The sequence below is a fragment of the Miniopterus schreibersii genome (assembly GCF_964146895.1).
Source record: "Miniopterus schreibersii genome assembly, chromosome: 12".
NCBI classification, from domain to species: Eukaryota; Metazoa; Chordata; class Mammalia; order Chiroptera; family Miniopteridae; genus Miniopterus; species Miniopterus schreibersii.
The window spans coordinates 36988554-37008916 of NC_138112.1; the positions used below are offsets into that span (position 1 = coordinate 36988554).

At 42.4% G+C, this 20363-nt stretch overlaps 1 protein-coding gene across 6 annotated transcripts; it reads left to right on the plus strand.

Moving 5' to 3' along the window:
* Window positions 1–348: 348 nt before the first annotated feature.
* XNDC1N (XRCC1 N-terminal domain containing 1, N-terminal like) lies at window positions 349–20305 on the plus strand. 6 transcript variants are annotated; one of them, XM_081155550.1, is made up of 10 exons: window positions 349–766; window positions 4497–4673; window positions 7134–7275; window positions 8284–8439; window positions 9561–9739; window positions 13462–13547; window positions 13797–13969; window positions 16271–16343; window positions 17228–17355; window positions 18406–20305. In XM_081155550.1, exons 2-10 carry the CDS (start codon window positions 4629–4631, stop codon window positions 18639–18641), a joined length of 1218 nt encoding a protein of 405 aa, XP_081011676.1. In that variant the 5' UTR covers window positions 349–766; window positions 4497–4628; the 3' UTR covers window positions 18642–20305. The 6 variants fall into 6 exon arrangements, with proteins under 6 accessions (XP_081011676.1, XP_081011677.1, XP_081011681.1 ...); XM_081155551.1 differs by having other exon boundaries at window positions 387–836; XM_081155555.1 differs by having other exon boundaries at window positions 387–836; window positions 9579–9739.
* The last annotated feature ends 58 nt before the right edge of the window (window positions 20306–20363 follow it).

A 20363-nucleotide genomic window follows, 5' to 3' on the forward strand; every position in this document is an offset into this window, starting at 1 on the left:
AAGAGCTGCTAGCCAATCAGCGGCGTAGGCTCGGGCAGAAGGGCGGGGCATCGAAACAGGCCAAGACCCAAAGGGGACTAAGAGACCGTCTACATGGTACTCACTTAAAGGTCAAGGAGGAACGGTTCCCTTGCACTTCCTAGCTTCGGCGGAGGAGGGTTCTTGGAAAATGAGAAGTTAGACTTGTATGATTTTCAGGGCAAATATTTCACCAATTCTCCCGTTTGGAGAACCAAAGAGAAAGGTCCATAAACTGTCAACTTTCGCGACGCTCCCTCACTCTAGACTCCAAGGAGTGAGGCGTGGAGGCTAAGAACTATATTTCCCAGAATGCATTGAATCTGACCCGGAAGTTTAAATTCCGCTCTCTCGAAGGGAAATTTGTAGAGAATAAGAATAAACATATAACCCATGAATGTATTTTACCGGTTGCCGCATATGCCTTCTGGCCTCGGTGGAAGTCATTTTTCAGAAACAGCGACTTTTTGAGGCCCCAGAATGAATTCCCGGGCTTCGAGAGGCGGAAGAGTAGGTCTCTGGGTCAGAAGGCGGAGGTCAGAGGGCCCAATTGGCGGGAGAATGGGTTTGTGGTCCAAGTTCTGAGGCTGCGGCGCCTCTCCGAGGTTCATTGTCCTCAGTGAGGAGCGTTGGGGGGTTGTTGCGAGGGTAGTGGCCGAAAGGGAGGAGGGGTGGCCAGAACAACGTGTTCCGAGGAGCCTTGGAAGTAGCCGAGCGGCTTACGCTCCAGGAGTCGAAGAGCCTTGCGGTAATTTCTCGGCCCCCAAATCGCTGTTTCAAAGTGCTCACGTCTTAGGACCCACGGGTCACACATCTCGGTACTCTTTCCAACCCCACATCCTGCGTCTCCAGCTCCTACCTTTCCCCCCTTCTTATGCACCTTATTCACTGTGCTGCACCCCAGCTTGTAGCTTAGTACTGTAATTCATTTCCACAACCTGTTATTTGTACATCCAGACCCGACACCTCGCAAGCCTGCAGCCCTTGTTCACGCCCCGGGCGTCCCTGCTCGAGCTATCCGGTGAACAGAGCGAGGTTCACCCGTGGGCTCACTAGGTACTAGAACACCAGTCAACTATTTTGGGGCTGTCAAGTGTAAATATTATTTACACCATCTACAGCCAATTTATTTACTTACAATGGGAATTACTTTTATTATGTAAAGTAATACAGAGAGCATTACAAACTCTATACCCATTACCCCAAATTGACTATTGACATCATGATCTATTTGCTTCCTCATTTTTAAAAAAATAAAATAATACAGATAAAAGTTGAACTTCCTATCTTCTATTCTCAGACTCATTACTCTTTCATCTTCCCCAGAAGCAACTAGTATAATTAGCTGTGTATTCTCTCAGTCCATTAAAAAAAAAAAAAGTGTATTCACGGACTATAAGTATTGTATTGTTTAATTTTAGGTTTTTTTAATGAATATAAGTGCTATTTTCTGTGTATCATCTGTGATTTATTCTTTCACTCTATTTTTTTGAGGTCTGTCCATGTTTATGTATATTTACATCTAAGTATTCCTTTTAACTGTAAATATTATTCAGTTATATGATACATAACATTTTATTTAACCATTCCTCAACTAATGTATGCTAGTTTAAACATTGTATGTGTCTTGTGCACATATGAGTCCCTTCTAGAGTTGCACCGTTCAAATAAGTTAACTACTAGAAATGTTGCTCGTCAGAATTAAGATGTACTGGAAGTGTTTATGAGAGGCCCATTTCCCCACATTATTATCAATCCTTTATATTGTAAACACTTAAATTTTTTTCAATCTTATAGGACAAGGTTTGCAGTTTCCTTATTACTAGGTAAGGCAAGGATTTTTTTAATATGGGTTTTTGGTCATTCAGATTTCATCTTAAGTGAATTGTATGTTTTTGTATCTTCTCTCCAGTTTTCTGTTGAGCTGCTTTCCCCTTTCTTACTGATTTGTAGTACTTAAAAATATATAATCTGAATACTATCAAAGTTTATATGTGTTGCAAGAATCTTTTAGTCAGTCATTTGCATTTTAACCTTGTTTGTGTTACCTTAAAGTATCTTGCATGTTTCCATCTTTGATCCATTTGAGTATATTTTTAAAATATGTTATGAGATAGGGGTCTACTTTTATTTTTCTTCGCATTGTGAACCAGTACACCATTTATTACTTTATCTTTTATCTGACAGAACCATTATTCTGCTCTCTTACAATCAATTAAGCAGGTTGCACATTCCCATTTATATGAGTCTGTTTCTGGCACCTATATGCTTGTTTCTATAGACAGTACATTTTAATTACTGTGATGTTGCAATTCTTTTCAAAGGAGTTGAACCTCACTTCTTTAATCTATCTTTCTAGAATCATCTTAGCGACTTGTGGCCCTTTATTGATTAATGAATTTGTCATGTTTGCCAGAAACATCTGCTGAAATTCTAATTTGAATTATATTGACTTATTAATTATGCTTTTCAATGGCTGTTTATTTATGCCTACTGTATTTCAGGACCTCTCTTAGGTGTGAGAGATGATGAACATGCCAAAAATCCATATCCTCAAAGAGTTCACTAATTAGTGGAGAGACAAACAGGGTAAACAAGCCATTGCCAAAAAACATGAACAACAGTGTGTATGTATGCTGGAGCTAGGAGGTCAGAAAGTACTTAATCCTTGGATAACTACAGGCAATTTGACACACGATGATCTTCATGAAAAAGACTGTCTATGTCTTATTCACCACTTTGTATTCAGCACCTAGTACAGAGCTTAGTACCTACCAGACAACCCCCAAAATATTAACTAAATAAAATATCCAACATTGACAGCTTCAGGGTCTCCAAGCCTAAAGTGTATTTTGGGGGCTGGCTAGGTCAGACCTCAGTATGTTGGTGATGTGAGAGGATGGAGTATTCATAAATGTATACTGGGAATTTCTCCAAAACAAATCATATCTTACTTATTTTTATATTTCCAATATCTGGCAGAGAATAGGAAGATTTTTGAATGTTCAGCAAGTTCCTATTATGAGAATAATCAGCTCTAATTAATATGGAGGCCTAGAAAGGTAACTCAGGACTCATGCATTCTTCTCTTTTTGAAGCCTTGGTGCCATAGTGAATGTGATCTGTGAGGAATGCTTGACCTTTAGATGCCTTTCACTAAGAGTTTCTTGCTATCCCACTCTGAGCACTCCATGACTGCTGGCCCTTTGGAGCTCAATTTTTGTGGTCATTAATTCATTCATCAGATATTTGCTAATCCAGAACTGTAAATTTCTTCCTCTTACACTGAGGATACAGAAATGAATCAGACATGAAGCCTGTCCTCCAAGAGCTTACAATTGGTCAAGGGACATAAGATATATACCCAGATAATTATAATACAGAATTGAGAGGCTGGAACTGTCACCTTGAGCCATTTGAACAGAGTGGAGGTGACATTTGAGTGTCAAAGATGCATTCGATTTGACAAGTGGGAAGGGGAAAGAGCATTCCAAGCAGAGTCAATGGCATGAGCAAAATCTTGGAGATGAGAAAAATATTTGGGGGCGGGAAGGAGGCAGGAAGACCTTTATGGCCCTGAATATATCAGGGGTGGTGGACTTATATTCAGGAGCCAGGTGGATAACAAACATGAGTACAAAGGGCAGGGTATAAATATTTGGAGAGAGATCTGCCTATAGACACTCGGACAACTTTAAAGCACCTCTGGCCAAGGAATTGTTGAAGATAGGTGATGGATGCATGTGAGTGCATTATACTAATATGTATGTTTTTGCATATATTTAAAAATTTCCTTAAAAAGTTTAGCAAAAGATAAATGTACAAATACCCATATGAACTTTTAAGATTAAATAAAAAACACTGATAGGTAAAACACATCCTCTTATGAAAGGAATAGGAGATGAAGCAGAGAATGGAGAGATCTGCATTGTAGATGTTTGAGAGGTCAAGCTGAATTAATATTTATTAAGTACCTACCGTGTAGCAAGCTGAATTAATATTTATTAAGTACCTACCATGTAGCAAAGGACTCTCACACATCAGCAAGCCATTGAAGGTTTCTAGGAGAGTGACTTAATGCAGAGATAAATTAGGAAAATGCATTTTATGGCAAGAAAAAAAAAAAGAGACTTGTATTATATATTTAGTTGAACATGTGTTGCACATCTTTACTATGTGCCAGACTCTAGGGATATAAAGATGAATGATTTAAGGCACAATCCATGCCCTTGGGAGCTCACCTATGGATAAATCCAACATTAACATATCAATATATCTTTTGTACTTGCTGCTCTGTTGCCCTGTGGTTGCATTCCAGTTTTCATTTGTTGGAATCTCATCAGTTGGTACAGATCTGGTCCCTGCCCCCTCCCCCCAGCCTGTCATGGTAATCAGAAACAGTCTGACTGCTACAAATAACTCCTGTTACCAGAGAAACAGCCATGGCTAGTGTATTTTTCTTTTGTTCTCTTCTTCAGGAGTAATATGAAGATTCTTTCTCTTCTGGAAGCTGACGGGACCAAAATGTAGACAGTGCCAAAGTGGTGACAGAAGAAATCTCAGGAGAAAACATTTTTGCCTTGTACTTAGGACAGTTGCTTGGGCCTACCATGGCTCCTGTGAAGATTAGCCACGTGGTTTCGTTTTCCTCTCAGGTATATTAATTAGCAGGCATGTTTTTTTCTTGGTGACTGAAAGGAGTAGAAAATAAAAAAATAGAAGACTTAGCTCCACTTTTAGGAGACTCCCATCCTAATAGGAGAGACATTGTCCCTTCTTTGGGAGTCCAGAGTCGAAGTAGGGAAACGTAACTCTTTCCATCAGGTTGTTCCCAAAACAATGTGGGACACGTAAAAGAACTGTTCCCAGGAATTAAAGGTAAAGAGGAAACAACCTCAGATCCCACCCTTAGTTTGGAGGGAACTGGCAAAGCTATAGGACCAAAGTCTATACCAGGGTTCCCAGAGGGAAGTTTAGTCACTGTTATTGAGAGCAGACCAGGACACTCAAGGTCATCCCTGACCTGTGAGTATATCAGCACCTTCAGCAAAGGTGATCTCAGCCTCCTCCCTAAAAGTCCACTTTCAGGAAATGCCGATTACCCTGATTAGAACTAGATTCCAGGACCTAGCACTCATCCACTGTGGTGATTAAGGACTTCCCTTCCTTTCCTCTGCTGTCACTTCCCTATCCATTTACCCATCCTCCCTGCTCTTCCCCTTCTGTTACCCTAGTCTTTCTCAAAGGGTGCTATTGGGATTTTGGGTCAGATAAGCTTGCATTTTATAGCAGTATCGGTTGCATGGTAGAATATTTAGCATCCAGGGCCTCTAAACCCTAATGACATAATGACAGTCAAAAACATCTCCACACATTTCAGAAAGACCCTTAGAGTGTCTTTAGGAGCTATTGTATCAGCTCCTATTCTAAGTGAAATAGAACAAAAGATACCCTTATCCTCCTTACCTACATAGTCAGCCTAAATGGTTTTCATCACAGTCTCAGCCTTATAAAATGCTAGAGAACATCAGCTATTTTCTAATTCTGTGGTTTTCAAACTGTACTCTGTGAGAACCCACTTTTAGAAGTTGAAGAAGGGATAAGTATGTCTCTAGGCAAACATCCCCCCAAACTGTGCTTTAACCAGAGCTGTGCTTTTATTGAAAAAACACATGCATACACACACATGCACACTTTAGTATAAAACTTCAGTTAAAAGGGAGGGTTTTATTGCTAAAGCAAAAAACTAGATTGAAAACCATGAGTCTAGTCTCCTCATTGTACTTATGATGAAGAATTTTAGATCCAGAGAGAGAAAGTAGTTTGTTCAAGGCCTTTCCACCAAAAATATCAGACTTGGGGTTAGAACTGAGAATTTCTATCTCAGTATCGATACTGTAGCCTTTGAATGAATCACTTTATTTCTGACCATCAGTTGTAAACTTACAATAAAAATCTTTGCCTTTCTTATCTCATAAGGTTACTTTGAAGACAAATATCTGTGAAAACACCTTATAAATGAAAAAATAGGCCCTAGCTGGATGGCTCAGTTGACTGGCGTGTCGTCCTGTATACCAAAAAGGTTGCAAGTTCGATTCCCTGCCTGGCACATACCTGGGTTTCAGGTTTGGTTCCTGGTCAGGGTGTGTACAGGAGGCAGTCTATCGATTGTTTCCCTCTCTCTCCCCCTCTCTTTCTCCGCCCCTCCCCCTGTCTAAGCATGTCCTCAGGTGAGGATTGAAACAAAAAGAGCCCTGGCCTGTGTGGGTCAGTGGTTAGAGCATCAGCCCAAACACCGAAGATTCACATGTACCTATATTGTGTGTTCGATCCCCCGCCCCAGTCAGGGCCCGTATGGGAGGCAACCATTCAATGTGTCTCTCTCACATCGATGTTTCTCTCTCTCTCTCTCTCCCCCTCTCCCTCTCCCTCTCCCTCTCTCTCCCCCTCTCCCTCTCCCTCTCTCTCCCCCTCTCCCTCTCCCTCTCCCTCCCCCTCCCCCTCCCCCTCCCCCCCCTCCCCCTCCCCCTCCCCCTCCCCCTCTCTCCCTCTCCCTCTCCCTCTCCCTCTCCCTCTCCCTCTCCCTCTCCCTCTCCCTCTCCCTCTCCCTCTCCCTCTCCCTCTCCCTCACTCCCCCTTCCACTTTCTCTAAAAAAAAAGGAAAAAAAAAAAGAAAAAATACTCTCAGGTGAGGATTAACAACAAAAAAGAAAGAAAAGAAAAGAAAAAAATAGTATAGTGTGGTGGTTAAGAGCTCTGGATTCAGAAACCTGGGAGTTTTGACTCTGATTGGTTATTTGGCCTTTTGGCCTTGGATGAATTTCTGAACCCAAGCTTCAGTTTATTGATCTGTTAACTATGAAGCAATAATAGTAACTACTTAAAGTTGTTCTGAGGATTGAATGAGGTAGTCTGGTAAATGAAAGAGAGGTAAACAGTGTCCGTAAATCCCTTGGTATGTGATAGCTGCATTCCTATGGACTCCCGTCTAGTGCCTTACCTATCATGTTGGGATGCCTGGAATGATTTGGGAATACAGGGATTCCTCATTCATGGGCATCCTTTGTTCCGTTGGGCTCAGTAAGGTTCCTGATTCTCTCTTCTCTCTGACTTAGGATCCCAAGTATCCTGTGGAGAACTTGCTGAACCCAGACAGACAGAGGGGACCTTGGCTCAGCTGCCCTCAGGACAAGAGTGGACAACTGAAAGTAGAACTACAGCTGGAGAGGGCAGTGCCCATTGGCTACATCGATGTGGGTGAGTGAGTTCTCTGGGGCCTGGGAACCTCTGTAGGAGAACACAGTAGTAACATTTTCCTCCAAATACTCCACCACAATATCTTAATTCAGTCTGGCTGAGCAGCCTTCATAGAATAAGCCCTAACTGGTGTGGAGGGGAGATGTGGCCTTGCCTTTGGGCAGGTATGTGGTGTTAGCAAAAACTCTAAGGGTTCCATTCACATTGAATTGAATTTGAATGGCACTGCTTGAATCATGCAACATACCTCCCCTGCTTTGATCTGAGTGGTCTGGGTAAAGCCTTAGGACACTGACATAACTATCAATACCACCAAATATAATTTATATATATTTCTAAATATCTGTCAAGAGGATGCTGGGGATGAACTGTGCAGGCTAATCCAGGAAAGCTTCATAGGAGTTTATGAGTTAAAAAGGTTGGCCTTAGAATTCTCTGGAATGGAGAGCAGACAAAGACCATTGGTCTCAGCTCTGTCAGGACAGAGAGATGTCAGGTTCCCTAACAAGGATTTATTTTTTTAACTGATTTTTTAAAATTTTTATTTATTGATTGAGTTTTTTTTTTTAGGGGGGGAGAAAGAAAGAGAGATTGATTTGTTGTTGTTCCACTTATTTATGCATTCATTGGTTGATTCTTATATGTGCCCTGACCAGGAATCGAACCCTCAACTTTGGTGTATCAGGATGACAGAGCCTCCCTAGCAAGAATTTAAGAGAGAGAGAGTTTGGCACTGCCTGCCAAGCCAGAGGACAGGGAAGCAGCAAGTCTATTCAGTCAGGGGAAGGCTTCTTTCTGGCTGAGAGGAGTGCAGTGAACCTACCTTCACGTTGTGATTTAGTGGGCTGAGGTCTCGTTTCACTTCAGGTACTGGCTCATTGTGTTGCTTGACCTTTCTGGGCTTCCAGTTAGCTCTAGAATGGAGGAATATCCTCTTCCCACCTGATTTCCTTGTGTATAGTCATAAGAGCCCTGTCCCATATCCTTCTCTCATCCTTTTGTCCCCAGGTAACTGTGGCTGTGCTTTCCTGCAAATTGATGTGGGCCGTTCTTCCTGGTCCCTGGACAGACCTTTTGTCACCCTGCTCCCTGCAACCATGCTAATGTCCCTAGCTGATTCAAAGCAGGGGAAAAACCGCTCTGGGGTCCGCATGTTTAAAGATGGTAAGGTTGGCAAAAGCAGAAAACGAAGAGAGACTGAGGGAGAGAGATAGATTATGAGAAAAAGAGCTGTGGTACGACAGAGGGCTGTAAGAGCTGGTAGGTGTGAGAATATAGGTGGGAGGGAACCTATGCTGGGGCTTAGTTATATCTGTTGGGGGCAAAGGGTAGTTAATGAGTGAAAAACTATGTGGTATGTTTGTGAGTGAGTTCTCCATGGTGAGACTACGTGGTACCTCGGGATCTCTATGGGCAATGATTTATAAATATTTACACTCAATATGATTCCCTGAAGCCTGATGTAGAACCCACATGTGTGACTAGTATGTTTTGTTTGTAGAAATGCAAATGTGAATGTCAGTGTTACTGTAGGATGAATGTTTACATAAGTGATAGAAGACTGCATGACGGTTATAGTTACATAACACCTAATGTCCCCTGAGTTCTGCTCTGTGCAAATCTCTGTGTTCACTAGGCACTGCAGAAAAAACATAAGATCTGATTCCTGGTTTCTGGGGACTTAGGGTTTGTCTGTGTTTAAATTAGAAGTGTTTGTAATATAAAGGAAGGGTGATAATGGAGGGGCAAACTAAGTAGAAGAGATGAGGCCCTACTAGATAGTGCTGGGAATTGAAGGTGAGAAGGGTTTGTGGTACTGGTGTGTGACACTGTGAGTGAGTGTTTAGGGCATGTAGTGCTGTGAAGGAGGCTGAGGTCTCATGGTCCAGGAAGGGTAGATGTAGATCAGCTACTCCATTGAGCAAGTGGTCACCCCAAACCCCAACACTACAGATACCTCCTGTTAAAATGAGACATTGATAAAGTCCCTAGAGAAGTGTGGAATGAGGATGTACTCGTTTTGGCAATGGTGTGGAACCATGGCAGGGAGGGGAGGTGGTGTTGAGAGGGCCCTGACTGGCTTGCTTGGCACTGTCAAACCCTGGACACCAAGGCCTGAAGGGTCAGTTACTGATGACCTGCATTATTGCTTTTGTTGGAGATTACTCTATATAGTCCCTGTCCTTGAATAGTCCCTGTCCTTTCCCCTCCTCATACTGACCTTCCCCTTCCTTTCTCCCTCCCATTCATACATTTCCTCTCCCTCTCATTTTCTTTTCCTTGAGATGATTTCCTGGCTCCAGCCTCAGGTGAGTCATGGGATCGACTTCGTCTGACTTGCTCCCAACCCTTTACACGTCATGAGTCCTTTGGCCTGGCCTTCCTGCGAGTGTGTTCCTCTCTGGACTCCTTAAATGACCCTCTGGTGGGTCCCTCAGCCACTGTGAGCTCTGGGCTAAGCCAGGTACGTGTGATGCTGGAGCAAGGACTTAATATTTTCCCACCCTTTTCAGTTTCTGATTGGGAAGCCGTTGCTTGATTGAGTTATACACAAACATACACACACATACATTCAAATATAAATATAAATGGGTTTGCTACCCTTTCTTACAGGTAGGAGTCAACTCCTTCCCTTTCACACGTGAAAGATTTAAGTGAGTCAGCCTTCAATATAGTGTACACAAAGCTGTTGGACCATTTGTTCTTTAGCCATAATGAAATTCTCTTGGGATTCAAACTTAATCTCATACTTTATTTCTAGGATCTTGGGGACTCTAGCTTTCATCAGACTTTTCCTTCTAGCACCTGAAACTCTCAGGACTCACTTACAGTCCCTCTGTCATTGTTGGTCCCTGACCCACCTTCTAATTCTTAGATATGTGCTTTGCGATTTCACATGTTCTCCTGCTTTCTCTCCCCGTACAAAACACATATACACCTAAGAGAGGATGGATAGGTTTCTGGCTGTGTGTGAGTATCTAGTCAATTTATCTCCCTTTTTCTTAGCCAGTTTTCTAGGTTTTTTTTCTTCCTAAGCCTATTCTGACTCCTCTTTTCTTGTCACTGGTGTCTCCATTTATCTTTCCAAGCCAGTACCTTCCACCATACTTCACTAACAAATATTAAGATATAATCACACAAAGCTAGAGTCATAGAATTCTAGAGATAGAAAAATACTTAGAGATCACCAAGCCCCAACCACCTCATTTTACATCTCAAATGGGGAAACTTACATATGCAGATTCACACAGCGAGTCAGAACAGAGTAGGAACCAGAAATCAGGTCTCCTGTCATTCCACTATGTGCACTTTTATGCACACTATACATTTTTAGAAGCTTCAAACATTTGACATAACCAAAAGAATTTCAGTTCCCAGGAGTGAATTCACAAGCATCACTCCTATTGGGGTTACTGAGAAAAAGAAGAGCCTGGACATTGGGAAGAGAAAAGGGAGTTAGGGCAGGCGGCGGCGGGGAGTAGATGGTCTTGTACAGCCTTGAGAGAGACCCAGAGAGCTGAGACAAGTTAAGCTTGGTCTGAGATTTCCCTTGTGGAAAGGGCTAAACAATGCAAAAGGACCAGTGGAAGCAGTTCAGTGTGCTCTGCCAGGTTCTGATACTCAAGTGCTGGGAACTGACGTGAATGGAGCTAGAGCTATTCAATCAAGTGGGAGCTCTGTGAGATTAGGAACCTGTTTGTCTTGTTCCATAATGCATTCCTGGCAGCTGGAACAAAGTAGGCTTTGAGTACACATATTCATTATATAAATGACCTTTCAGAGGGGAGTTGTAGATAGTGTCATCATAAAATTTATCATCCAAACTAGGCCACTTTGAGGGCAAAAACGAGTGCTATTAATAATTATACTGAGGCCCTGACCCGTGTTGCTCAGTGGTTAGCGTGCCAGCCTGTGCACGAAAGGGTCATGGGTTCGATTCCCAGTCAAGGGCACATACCTGGGTTGCAGGTTCAATCCCCAGCCAGCCCCATTCCAGGCACATGCACGAGCTAACCAATCAAAGTGTCTTTCTCACATCGATGTGTTTCTCTCTCTCTCCCCCCTCTTCCCCCTTGTGTCCCTTCCACTCTCTCTGAAAAGCAATGAAAAAAAAAATCTTCGGGTGAGGATTAACAAAAAATAATGATAGTAATAATTATACTGAGACAACACATATAATAAGCACTACTGTCCCAGGCAAACCAGGACGGATGGTCTCCTTAATTATAGGATAAATAAAGACTTTGTGGAGTCTTTTCCATTTGGGCCATCTAAATTACTCTGCACTTTTAGGACCATGGTGGGATCAAGGAGGAAGGGAGTCAGTAACTCTGGAGCCATAATGTCAGAAAGGCATTGAACCTCAACAGCAGAATGAAACATGTTGCAGTTACCTCGTGAAACCATAGGGGAAGGAGATCCTGAAACATTTCTATGAGAGAGGATTGATACATGGACAGGAATTGATGGCACTCAGTTTTATAATTTAAGATGTCTAAAATGACATAGGCTTTTTTTTAATGTATCCTTCTAATGGTAAATTATAGTGAAAGCAAAACATAAAGGCTTTTAATCCTGTGAAATAGGATAGGATCTTTTATGATCACCAATTTTCCAGTAAGGGAAACAGAAGCCAGAGAAGTATAGTGGGATGTCCCAGGTCACACTACTAAATAAGTCTTAGAGTAGATTTAAACCTAGGCCACCTGGCTCCATTTAGCCTGTGCTGGGGATCTCATTTAGAGTTAAAGTTAACCATCTCTATACATCCAGCTCATTACCATGTGTAGTAGTATTCACTCTAAAATTTATGAGACATGGTAAAGAAAAAATAAAAACTCTGGTAAAGTAAACAAAATATTTCAAAATTAATGCTAGGTCCAAGATGAGATTGTAATGGCAATTAGAAAATATTAAATAGTGAATGTGAATAAAAATGCTATTTCTCAAATTTGCAGAATGAGGCCAAAGTCATGCTTTACAAGAAACACATTTACCTTTAAAAGAATCTGTGATAGAAGAATCAGAGCTGAAAAAAACTTTTTTTAATCTTCACCTGAGGATATTTTTTCCACTGATTTTAGAGAGAGTGGAAGGGAGGGAGGAAGGGGAGAGAGAGACACATCAATTGGTTGCCTCCCTCATGCACCCCAAGTGAGGCTGGGGATCGAACCTGCAACTGAAGTACATGCCCTTGACAGGGAATCAAACCCACAATCCTTTGGTCCACAGGCCAATGCTCTAACCACTGAGCCAAACCAGCCAGAACAGAGCTGAAAAAATTGAATTTAAAGTTTAATTTTTAAACTTCAAGGAAATTTGAAAAAAATAAAAAGAACTAGCCACAGATGAATCAATGGAGATAAATTGAGTTTTGGCAAAGAATTAAGAAATTGTAGCATTCCACATAAAATCTATGTAGAAATTATCTATTGTGTGGTTATTACACATAGACATTTCTGGATTTTGAAGGAGAGAGGTTTATAAAATGCCTGTGATAGATATAGTGGCTGCTAGAAAGAGATATGTGTCATCTATATACACATACATATATACACATCTCTCTTTATACATGGCTAGAAATTGTTAGGTTTTTTATAGATGGCTAAAATTGTTATATTTTTAGTTGCAGGTAAACAAAATTGTTTACAAAATAATAGTAATGGAAATTAAGCAATATTATTAAACAGTATTTAGAAAAGTGATAAAAATGTCTCCAAATAGTTCAAAACAGAACTATTTTAAAATATAAAGAAATATATGTGTATTATTTGTTTCACATAGGTGTATATAGATGAGTGATTTTTGTACCTACATGAATCAATTTTATATATATACACAAATATATATATATGTACATATATGTATATATATGTGCTTTCAATATCAGTTTGCATATGATATCAATCCCATAGCCCTTTTCCTCCCCAACAGCATGTATTCTTTTATCCCAGGTCTTTCAGGATCATGATAGAACCCTTAGCATTGGGGGGGGAAAATATACAAAATCACAGCCTAGAGCTGGAAGAGAGTATGCACACAAGCAAAGGTACCCCGTACAAGTTGTAGCAGGTACATTCACTCACTGAGCTGAAGTCATCAGGTTTGGTAGTATGCATGGCACTAGGTGGCAGCGTCCCCTGGTGGTGAATATTCATATTTTATATTTCTCTATTTTCTTTTCAGGGCTCTTATAATGCTTCAGACTCTGGTCCCAGCCCCTGGATGGCTAATCCTTCCATCCGGAGGACATTCTTCCCAGATCCCCAAACGTACGTAGCTGCCAGAATGGAGATCTCATTCAGAGCGGAGGTCAGCCACTTTTCAGTTCTTTCTCCTGGGAAAGAAAAACTAAGTCGTTCATAGGATGCAAACCCCACCTCAGTTCCCCCAATTAATCACAAACTCCAGACCTATATCTGTATATCAAACTGGCTTTCTTGGTTACATGCCACTGACTTGAGTGAGCAAAATGGAGTCTCTGTTCTGAGTGAAACCAAGTACTTTCTGTTTCCCTGCAGGAGCACCAAGGAAATTTCAGAGCTTAAGAATATCCTAAAGCAGCTGCAGCCAGGGACTTTGGGGCGTTCAGCTCGCATGGTGCTTTCAGCCGCCCGCAGGGCACCTTCAGCCATTGTGGCAAGCCCAAAAAACAACCCTGAAGAACCAGGTCCCAGTCATCCAGATAGTGCAGGTGAGGTCCCATGACCCACCTTTGGCTCCTTGCTCTCCCTAGCACCACCCTTCCTCCTAGAATCCACCACTGCTCTTCAGGGATGGCTCACAAATGGGACTTCATGTGGGAGAAAAGACAATTGTCAGTGTCATTACCAGAAGAGAAACCAAATATGGTATAGTAATTGAAAGAGCACTGGCCTATGGTGTGGCTCAGTTGGTTCAGCATCATCCCATGCACCAAAAGATCACTGGTTCAATTCCTGGTCAGGTCACGTGCCTGGGCTGTGGGCTCAATCCCCAGTAGGGGGTGTGCAGGAGGGAACCAATGGGTGTTTCTCTCCTTTCTTTTCTCTCTAAATAAATAAAAAATAATAATAAAAATAAAATCAATAAAAACATTTTTTTAAAAAAAAGAAAGAAAGAAGGAGCACTGGCCTAGGAATCAGGAATCCTAATCTCTTTGGGCTTCAGTTCTCTCATCTTCAAAGCAAAGGAATTAAACCAAATAGTATTTAGGCCTCTTGCAGTATTAATGTTCTGTGATCATCTCAGAAGAACAATTAAGTCAGGGTGATGGTCTATGGAGCTTATTGGAGAAATAAAGTAGGGGAATAGTGTGCTTTTATCACAGAGGAAGAAAGGATTAAACCTTCTGGAGTTCCTACTTTGTACCAGACATTGCTGGGCACTTTTACTAACTTTATTTGATATTCACCACAAACTTACAAAGTAGATACTGTTAAACTAATTTTACAACAGTAACTGAGGTTCATAGAGGTAAAGTATTCTGAGTCACACAGCTAATAAGTGGCAGAACTGGGATGTGAACCCAGAGCTCTTGTTCTTCTTACTATTCAAGAAGAACTATAGCAAGAGAGAGAAAACATACAGAGTTCTCATTGAAAACCCTTGGTTTTACTCAGTGCTTCACTGGAAAAAAATTATTTTTTTTTTTTGAAAAATTTTTTAAGGAAATGGTTTATCATTCCAAAGAACTGAACAAATTAGTGAAATAATGAGTATATGATTTCATTGCAGGAGTAGGGTATATTGGTTATCTATTGTTGCATAACAAATTACCCCAAAATGTAGTGTCTTAAAACAATACTTATTTCATAGTTTCTCATGGTTAGGAATCTGAGCGTGGCTTAACTGGGTCCTCTGGCTCTGGATGTGTCACAAGGATACAGTCATCTCAAGGCACACCTGGAAAGGATCTGCTCCCTAGCTCACTTACATGCTTGTTGGTAGGATTCAGGGCTGTTGGACTGAGGCTTCCCTTAGTTCCTCTGTCACAAGAGCCTCTCCCCAGAGCATCTCACAGTATGGCAGCTTGCTTCACAGCAAACAAGCTATGAGACAAGAGAGAGAGTGCTAGCAAGAAAAAAGTCAGTCTTTTGTAACCTAAGCAGAAGTTACATCCCATCACTTTTGCCAAATTCTACTCATTAGAAACAAGTTACTAGGTCCTGTCCACACTCTAGGGGAGGCATGAATATCAGGAGGCAGGAATCAATGGGAGTCATTTCAGAAGCTGCCTGCCACATAAGGAAGGATGTTTATTATTTTAAGAGATGGAGAAAGGAAAGGAAACTAAATTTTTTAAGGTATCCTACAGGCTGGGCACTGGAGCTATGAAAGCACTTTGAAACATGAAATGCTATACACAGTATTTCATAAGTTCTAAATAACTAGGTGGATGGTTGTTGCTGGATTTTGTTATTACTCACTTGACACATTTATTGAACATCTCTGTGCAAGGTTCTGTGCTAGGTGCCAGGGTGTCACAGTAAATAAAACAGCAATGCTCCTACCCTAATGGAGAGTCCTGTGTCAGTGTCACACAGGAAATCTAAAACTTAAAACTATGGTAAGTGCTTCAAAGGCAAAGCAGGATAGGATGACCAGATTTAGATTAGAGAACCCAAGGAAACTTCCTCACAGGAATTAGCATTTCCTCTAAGACTTAGAATTAACCAGAAAAAGAGAATAGAAAGAATATTGTTAAAAGAAGGAACATCAGCCTTGGCCCATGTGGCTCAATTGGTGAGGCGTCTTCCCATGTACTACTGCAAGGTTGCTGGTTCGATTGCTGGTCAGGGCACCTGCCTGGGTTGTGGGCTGGGATGATCCCTAGGCGTCATGCAGGAGGCAACCTATCGATGTTTCGCTCTCACATTAATGTTTCTCTCCCTCTCACTTCCTTTCTCTCTCAAAATCAATAAAAACATTTTTATTTAAATTTTTAAAAAGAAGGAGCATCATGTGGGAAAGCCCTTTTATTAATGAGCTAGACTGAATGAGCATTTTCACACAGAGCCCAGACCAGAGGAACAAAACTCAGAGAATGATGTGGACAAGCCAAAGAGACAGAAAATGCGACCTCGCAGGTAAGTATGTCAACCTGAAAGAGCCAAATCACCTCCCCAAACCTTACTGTGCTTCTTCACTTGTCCTTCCCCACTCATGTTTCAGTTAAGTCAGAGAGTACCCTGTATCTGGTCTTGATCTCGTGGTCTAGACCTAGAGGGTAGTAGAGAAAAGATGTCCTTGTCCACATGTTGTCAGGCTTGGAGCTGGGCAAGGAGGCAGCCCTGTAGTGAACCAGAATTTGAAGCTCAGTACACTGTATTTCTTGGACTTCATTAAAATTTAAATCTTTTTCTGCTTTAGTGGATACTGTCAAGAAAATAAAAAGATAACCCACAGAATATGTGAGAGAATATTTCCAAATCATACATTCCATAAGGGACTTGTATCTAGAATATATAAGGAACTCTTACAACTCAACAATAAAAGAACCTAATTTTTAAAATGTTCAAAGTATCTGAATAGATTTTTCTCCAGAGAAGATATACTGGGTATATACAGGGTTTGTGGGGATAGAAGAATGGGAGTGACTACTAATGATTCAGAGTTTCTTTTGGAGGTCATAAAACTGTGAAATTTAATAGTTGTGGATATTCACACAACCTAGTGAATATCCTAAGACCATTGAGTAGTGTACTTTAAAAGGATGAATTTTATGGGATGTGCATATATCTCAATAAAAAAATAATAAATCTAAACGCAGTAATAGAAACTCTGTTCTCAGATGTTCAAAGGTTAAATGACTTCCCTAAAGTCTGATATATCAAATGGGAAAAGCAGGACTCCAACTCAGGACTTCTGGCTCCACATCACTAGTCTACATTTTTTTCACCCTAATTTTAAGTTTCCTTCAGACCTTATGGCCTCTTGCCAATAACTGGTCTTTAACTGTTCTTTCTCACAGGCCTTTATCCAAGTTGAACTCTCAACCAAACAGGAGAGGGAGAGCAAAGGCAGGGCGGAGAGACCACCACCAACCCCCAGCCCAAACTAGCAGAGTCCAGGATAGTGGAGAGTGCCCCATTTGTACAGGTAAGCTGCTTGGGCCAGGGGGTTGTTATGGGACTGCAAAGCATCACTTGAGGGCAGATTAGGAGATCTGAGAATGGTGCCAGGAAACATTTGAACTTGGACTCCTAGCCTCTGTCTGCTGGGCAGTTACATACAAGTCTATACTGAGCACCTGCTCACACTGTGTCGGCCAAGCTGAGGAAGGGATGGGCCATGCCCTCAAGGAGAAACATGAAACAAACCAGTATAAAAACACCATCAGATATTTTTTCTCACTCTAATTGTTTATGCAAGATTGCTCATTAGGAGCCAATAGAATACTTAAAGATACCTTTAAAAATAAATTACTGAGCCTGGCTGGGTGTGGCTCAGCAGTTGAGCACTGACCTAGGGTCCAGGAGATTGCGGTTCTATTCCCAGTCAGGGCACACCCCTGGGTTGTGGGCTCGATCCTGTCAGGGGCGTGCAGGAGGCAGACCGATCAATGACGACTCTCTTATCATTGGTGTTTCTCTCTCTCTCTCCCTCTCCCTTCTCTCTGAAATCAATAAAGATTTTTTTTTTTTAATTAAAATTACACTACTGAAAAAAAGCCCCCAAAAAACATCACTATCAAAGAGGGCCTAGAATTTCCTTCATAACTTTTTCCTGTGTCCAAATTCTACTTACTCTCTGAGTCTCTGTTCAAATGTTACTTATATGCCAAGTCTTCTCTAATCTTCTCAGATAATCTCTCCCAAATGAGATCCTGCAGCATTCTCCCATTCCCTTGGGCTTCCCACTTCTCGCCTTCTGCTTTGTATCATACCTACTTGCGGTCATCGCTTAGCTTTACCCCTAACTCTACATACAGTCCATAAGGACAGGTCTGGGTTTAAATGCCTCGACTCCTAGCACAGTATCAGGCACATAGTAGATACTGGATTAATGTTTAGTGGATGCATGACCCAATAGTGTCTCTATGTAAAATATTCAGTTCCTATAAAAACAGCTGCATTTTGACAGGCTGCTTGGGGTGGCATCCTGCTGGGAGCAGGCCCAATTTTGCTTACCTCTTTCTCTCCCCCTTAGCCTCCTTCAGCATTGAGATTCTTCCCCAGCATGCTGCCACTTGTGGAGAGACCTCCCCACCTCACCTAGCCTCTCCCTCCTCATCACCTCCTTCATCGCCATCTGTGCTGTGGGTGTCCTCCTCAGAGAGCTCATCACCTGTCTCCTGGGTCCAGTGCCCTATCTGCCAGTTGCAGTTCTTAGCAGGAGAAGTAGAAGAACATGCCAGCATGTGTGGGGAAGTACCTTGGGCATGAGCCATGAGGTCCTGTGGTTTTGGGCCCCTTGCCCTCTGTGACTAAAACTGGGGACTGGATCTCTTGACAGCTAAGAAGGACTGATGAGGCCAAGTGCTTTCTCTGCTTCCCTCCACTCATTCCCTCAGGACTCTGCCTGATGGCACCTTTGGGCCCAGCCTGCTCCCCACTCTCAGTTGTCATGGCTTCTGTCACCATGGCACCTTATTTTCGCAAGGACGGCTTCATTCTTTTCCCCCTTGGAACTGCTGGGGTAGAACTGGTTATCTCTCTAGGGCTTTGGGACACAGGCGAGATGTCTTCCCCTAGTGAGTATGCATCCTTGTGCCCATTTTCCTGAAAGGAAAACTGAGGCCCCGTGAAAAGAAGCACTCCCTGATAAATAAGATCCTGTGATGTACTGGGAAGGTGATTTTTGATCATGAGACCTACCTCTAGTATCCCATGAACTTAACTCTCCATATGTTTATATCTTTCTAGATATAATCAGGTAACCATGTTGCTGTGTGACTTTAAACAAGTTATTTATCTTGGGCGCAGAAATAACCCACAGTAACTGAGATAAAACCCCTGTCCTGTTCACAGCACTACCATAGGGTTCAGATGGGTTAATGACTAAGGAATGGCTCTAGGCTTGGCTGTGGAACCTTGGGCAAATCCTGGTCCCCACCTGTACAATGAGGCAGTTGGACCAGAGAGTCTCTAAGGTCCCCTCTAGCTATGACTTTAAATTCTATTCCCACCTTTTTTGAACATCTCTGTCCTCTCTTCCCATTCCCAGAAGATTTCATTGTGTGGCACTAACATCAGTTCCCCTGGTCTCCAGGGTACAGGGCTGAGGGGGAGCAGCTGGTCCTGGCAAAGGGAGGGCCTAGGGCGGGGTTTTAAATGAATAGGAAAGAGGCAGCTGGACACAGGAGCAGACAGAGCAGGAATTCTGTGGATACAGTGGGGATCATCCCCATCTCACAGCATAGGTGGGTGCAGCCATGGACCCCCTTACGGTAAGAGGACTTCTGCTCCCCTATCTTCCCCCATCCTGGTCCCATTTCTGGCCATGATTAAAACAATAGATTTACCAAGCCAGGTGTCAGGGGCATCTTAGCTGCTGTGCAGGTGGTGGACGTCACCATGTGGATGGAAGAAGAGCCCTTGGAGCCCTGAGCCTGGGCCCAAAATAGAAGAGCAATAAGGATGGGCTGGGCCTGGTAGAAGAGAGGCAGCACTGAGAGGGGGAAACGCCACCCCGTGCGGGATGTGGCAAAACCAGGGAAGGGGGAGAGTTTGGTGGAGGAAGAGTGTGTTAGAATCCTGCTACGAGACCTGGACAGAGCTGAGGGGCTTGGGAAAAGCGCAGTTCAAGGACCCTCCTATGTGGGCATGTCTGGACCTGTCCTTCAGAGGCGCAGGGACTTCCAGAGGGATGAGCAGCTGGGAGATGAAGTCAACACAATGGGAGCTGGGTTCTGCACAGATCCTGTGTGACTGGGTGGGGGTTAGGCTCCCAGTGCAGCCCTGTTCCCTGTTTTAATCTCCCCTTTCTCCATTAGGCCTCACTGTGTGGGTTCCTGTGAGGATGGAAGTTGTGCTAAGGAAGGGGCCCCAAATCAGACCCAGTTCTGGCACTTTTCTAACCTGAGAACCCACATAATAAAATGATGACTAAGAAAATTTTTGTTAGTATGTGTTTGGGACAAGGAAGAGTATAATGGTGGCTGGGGA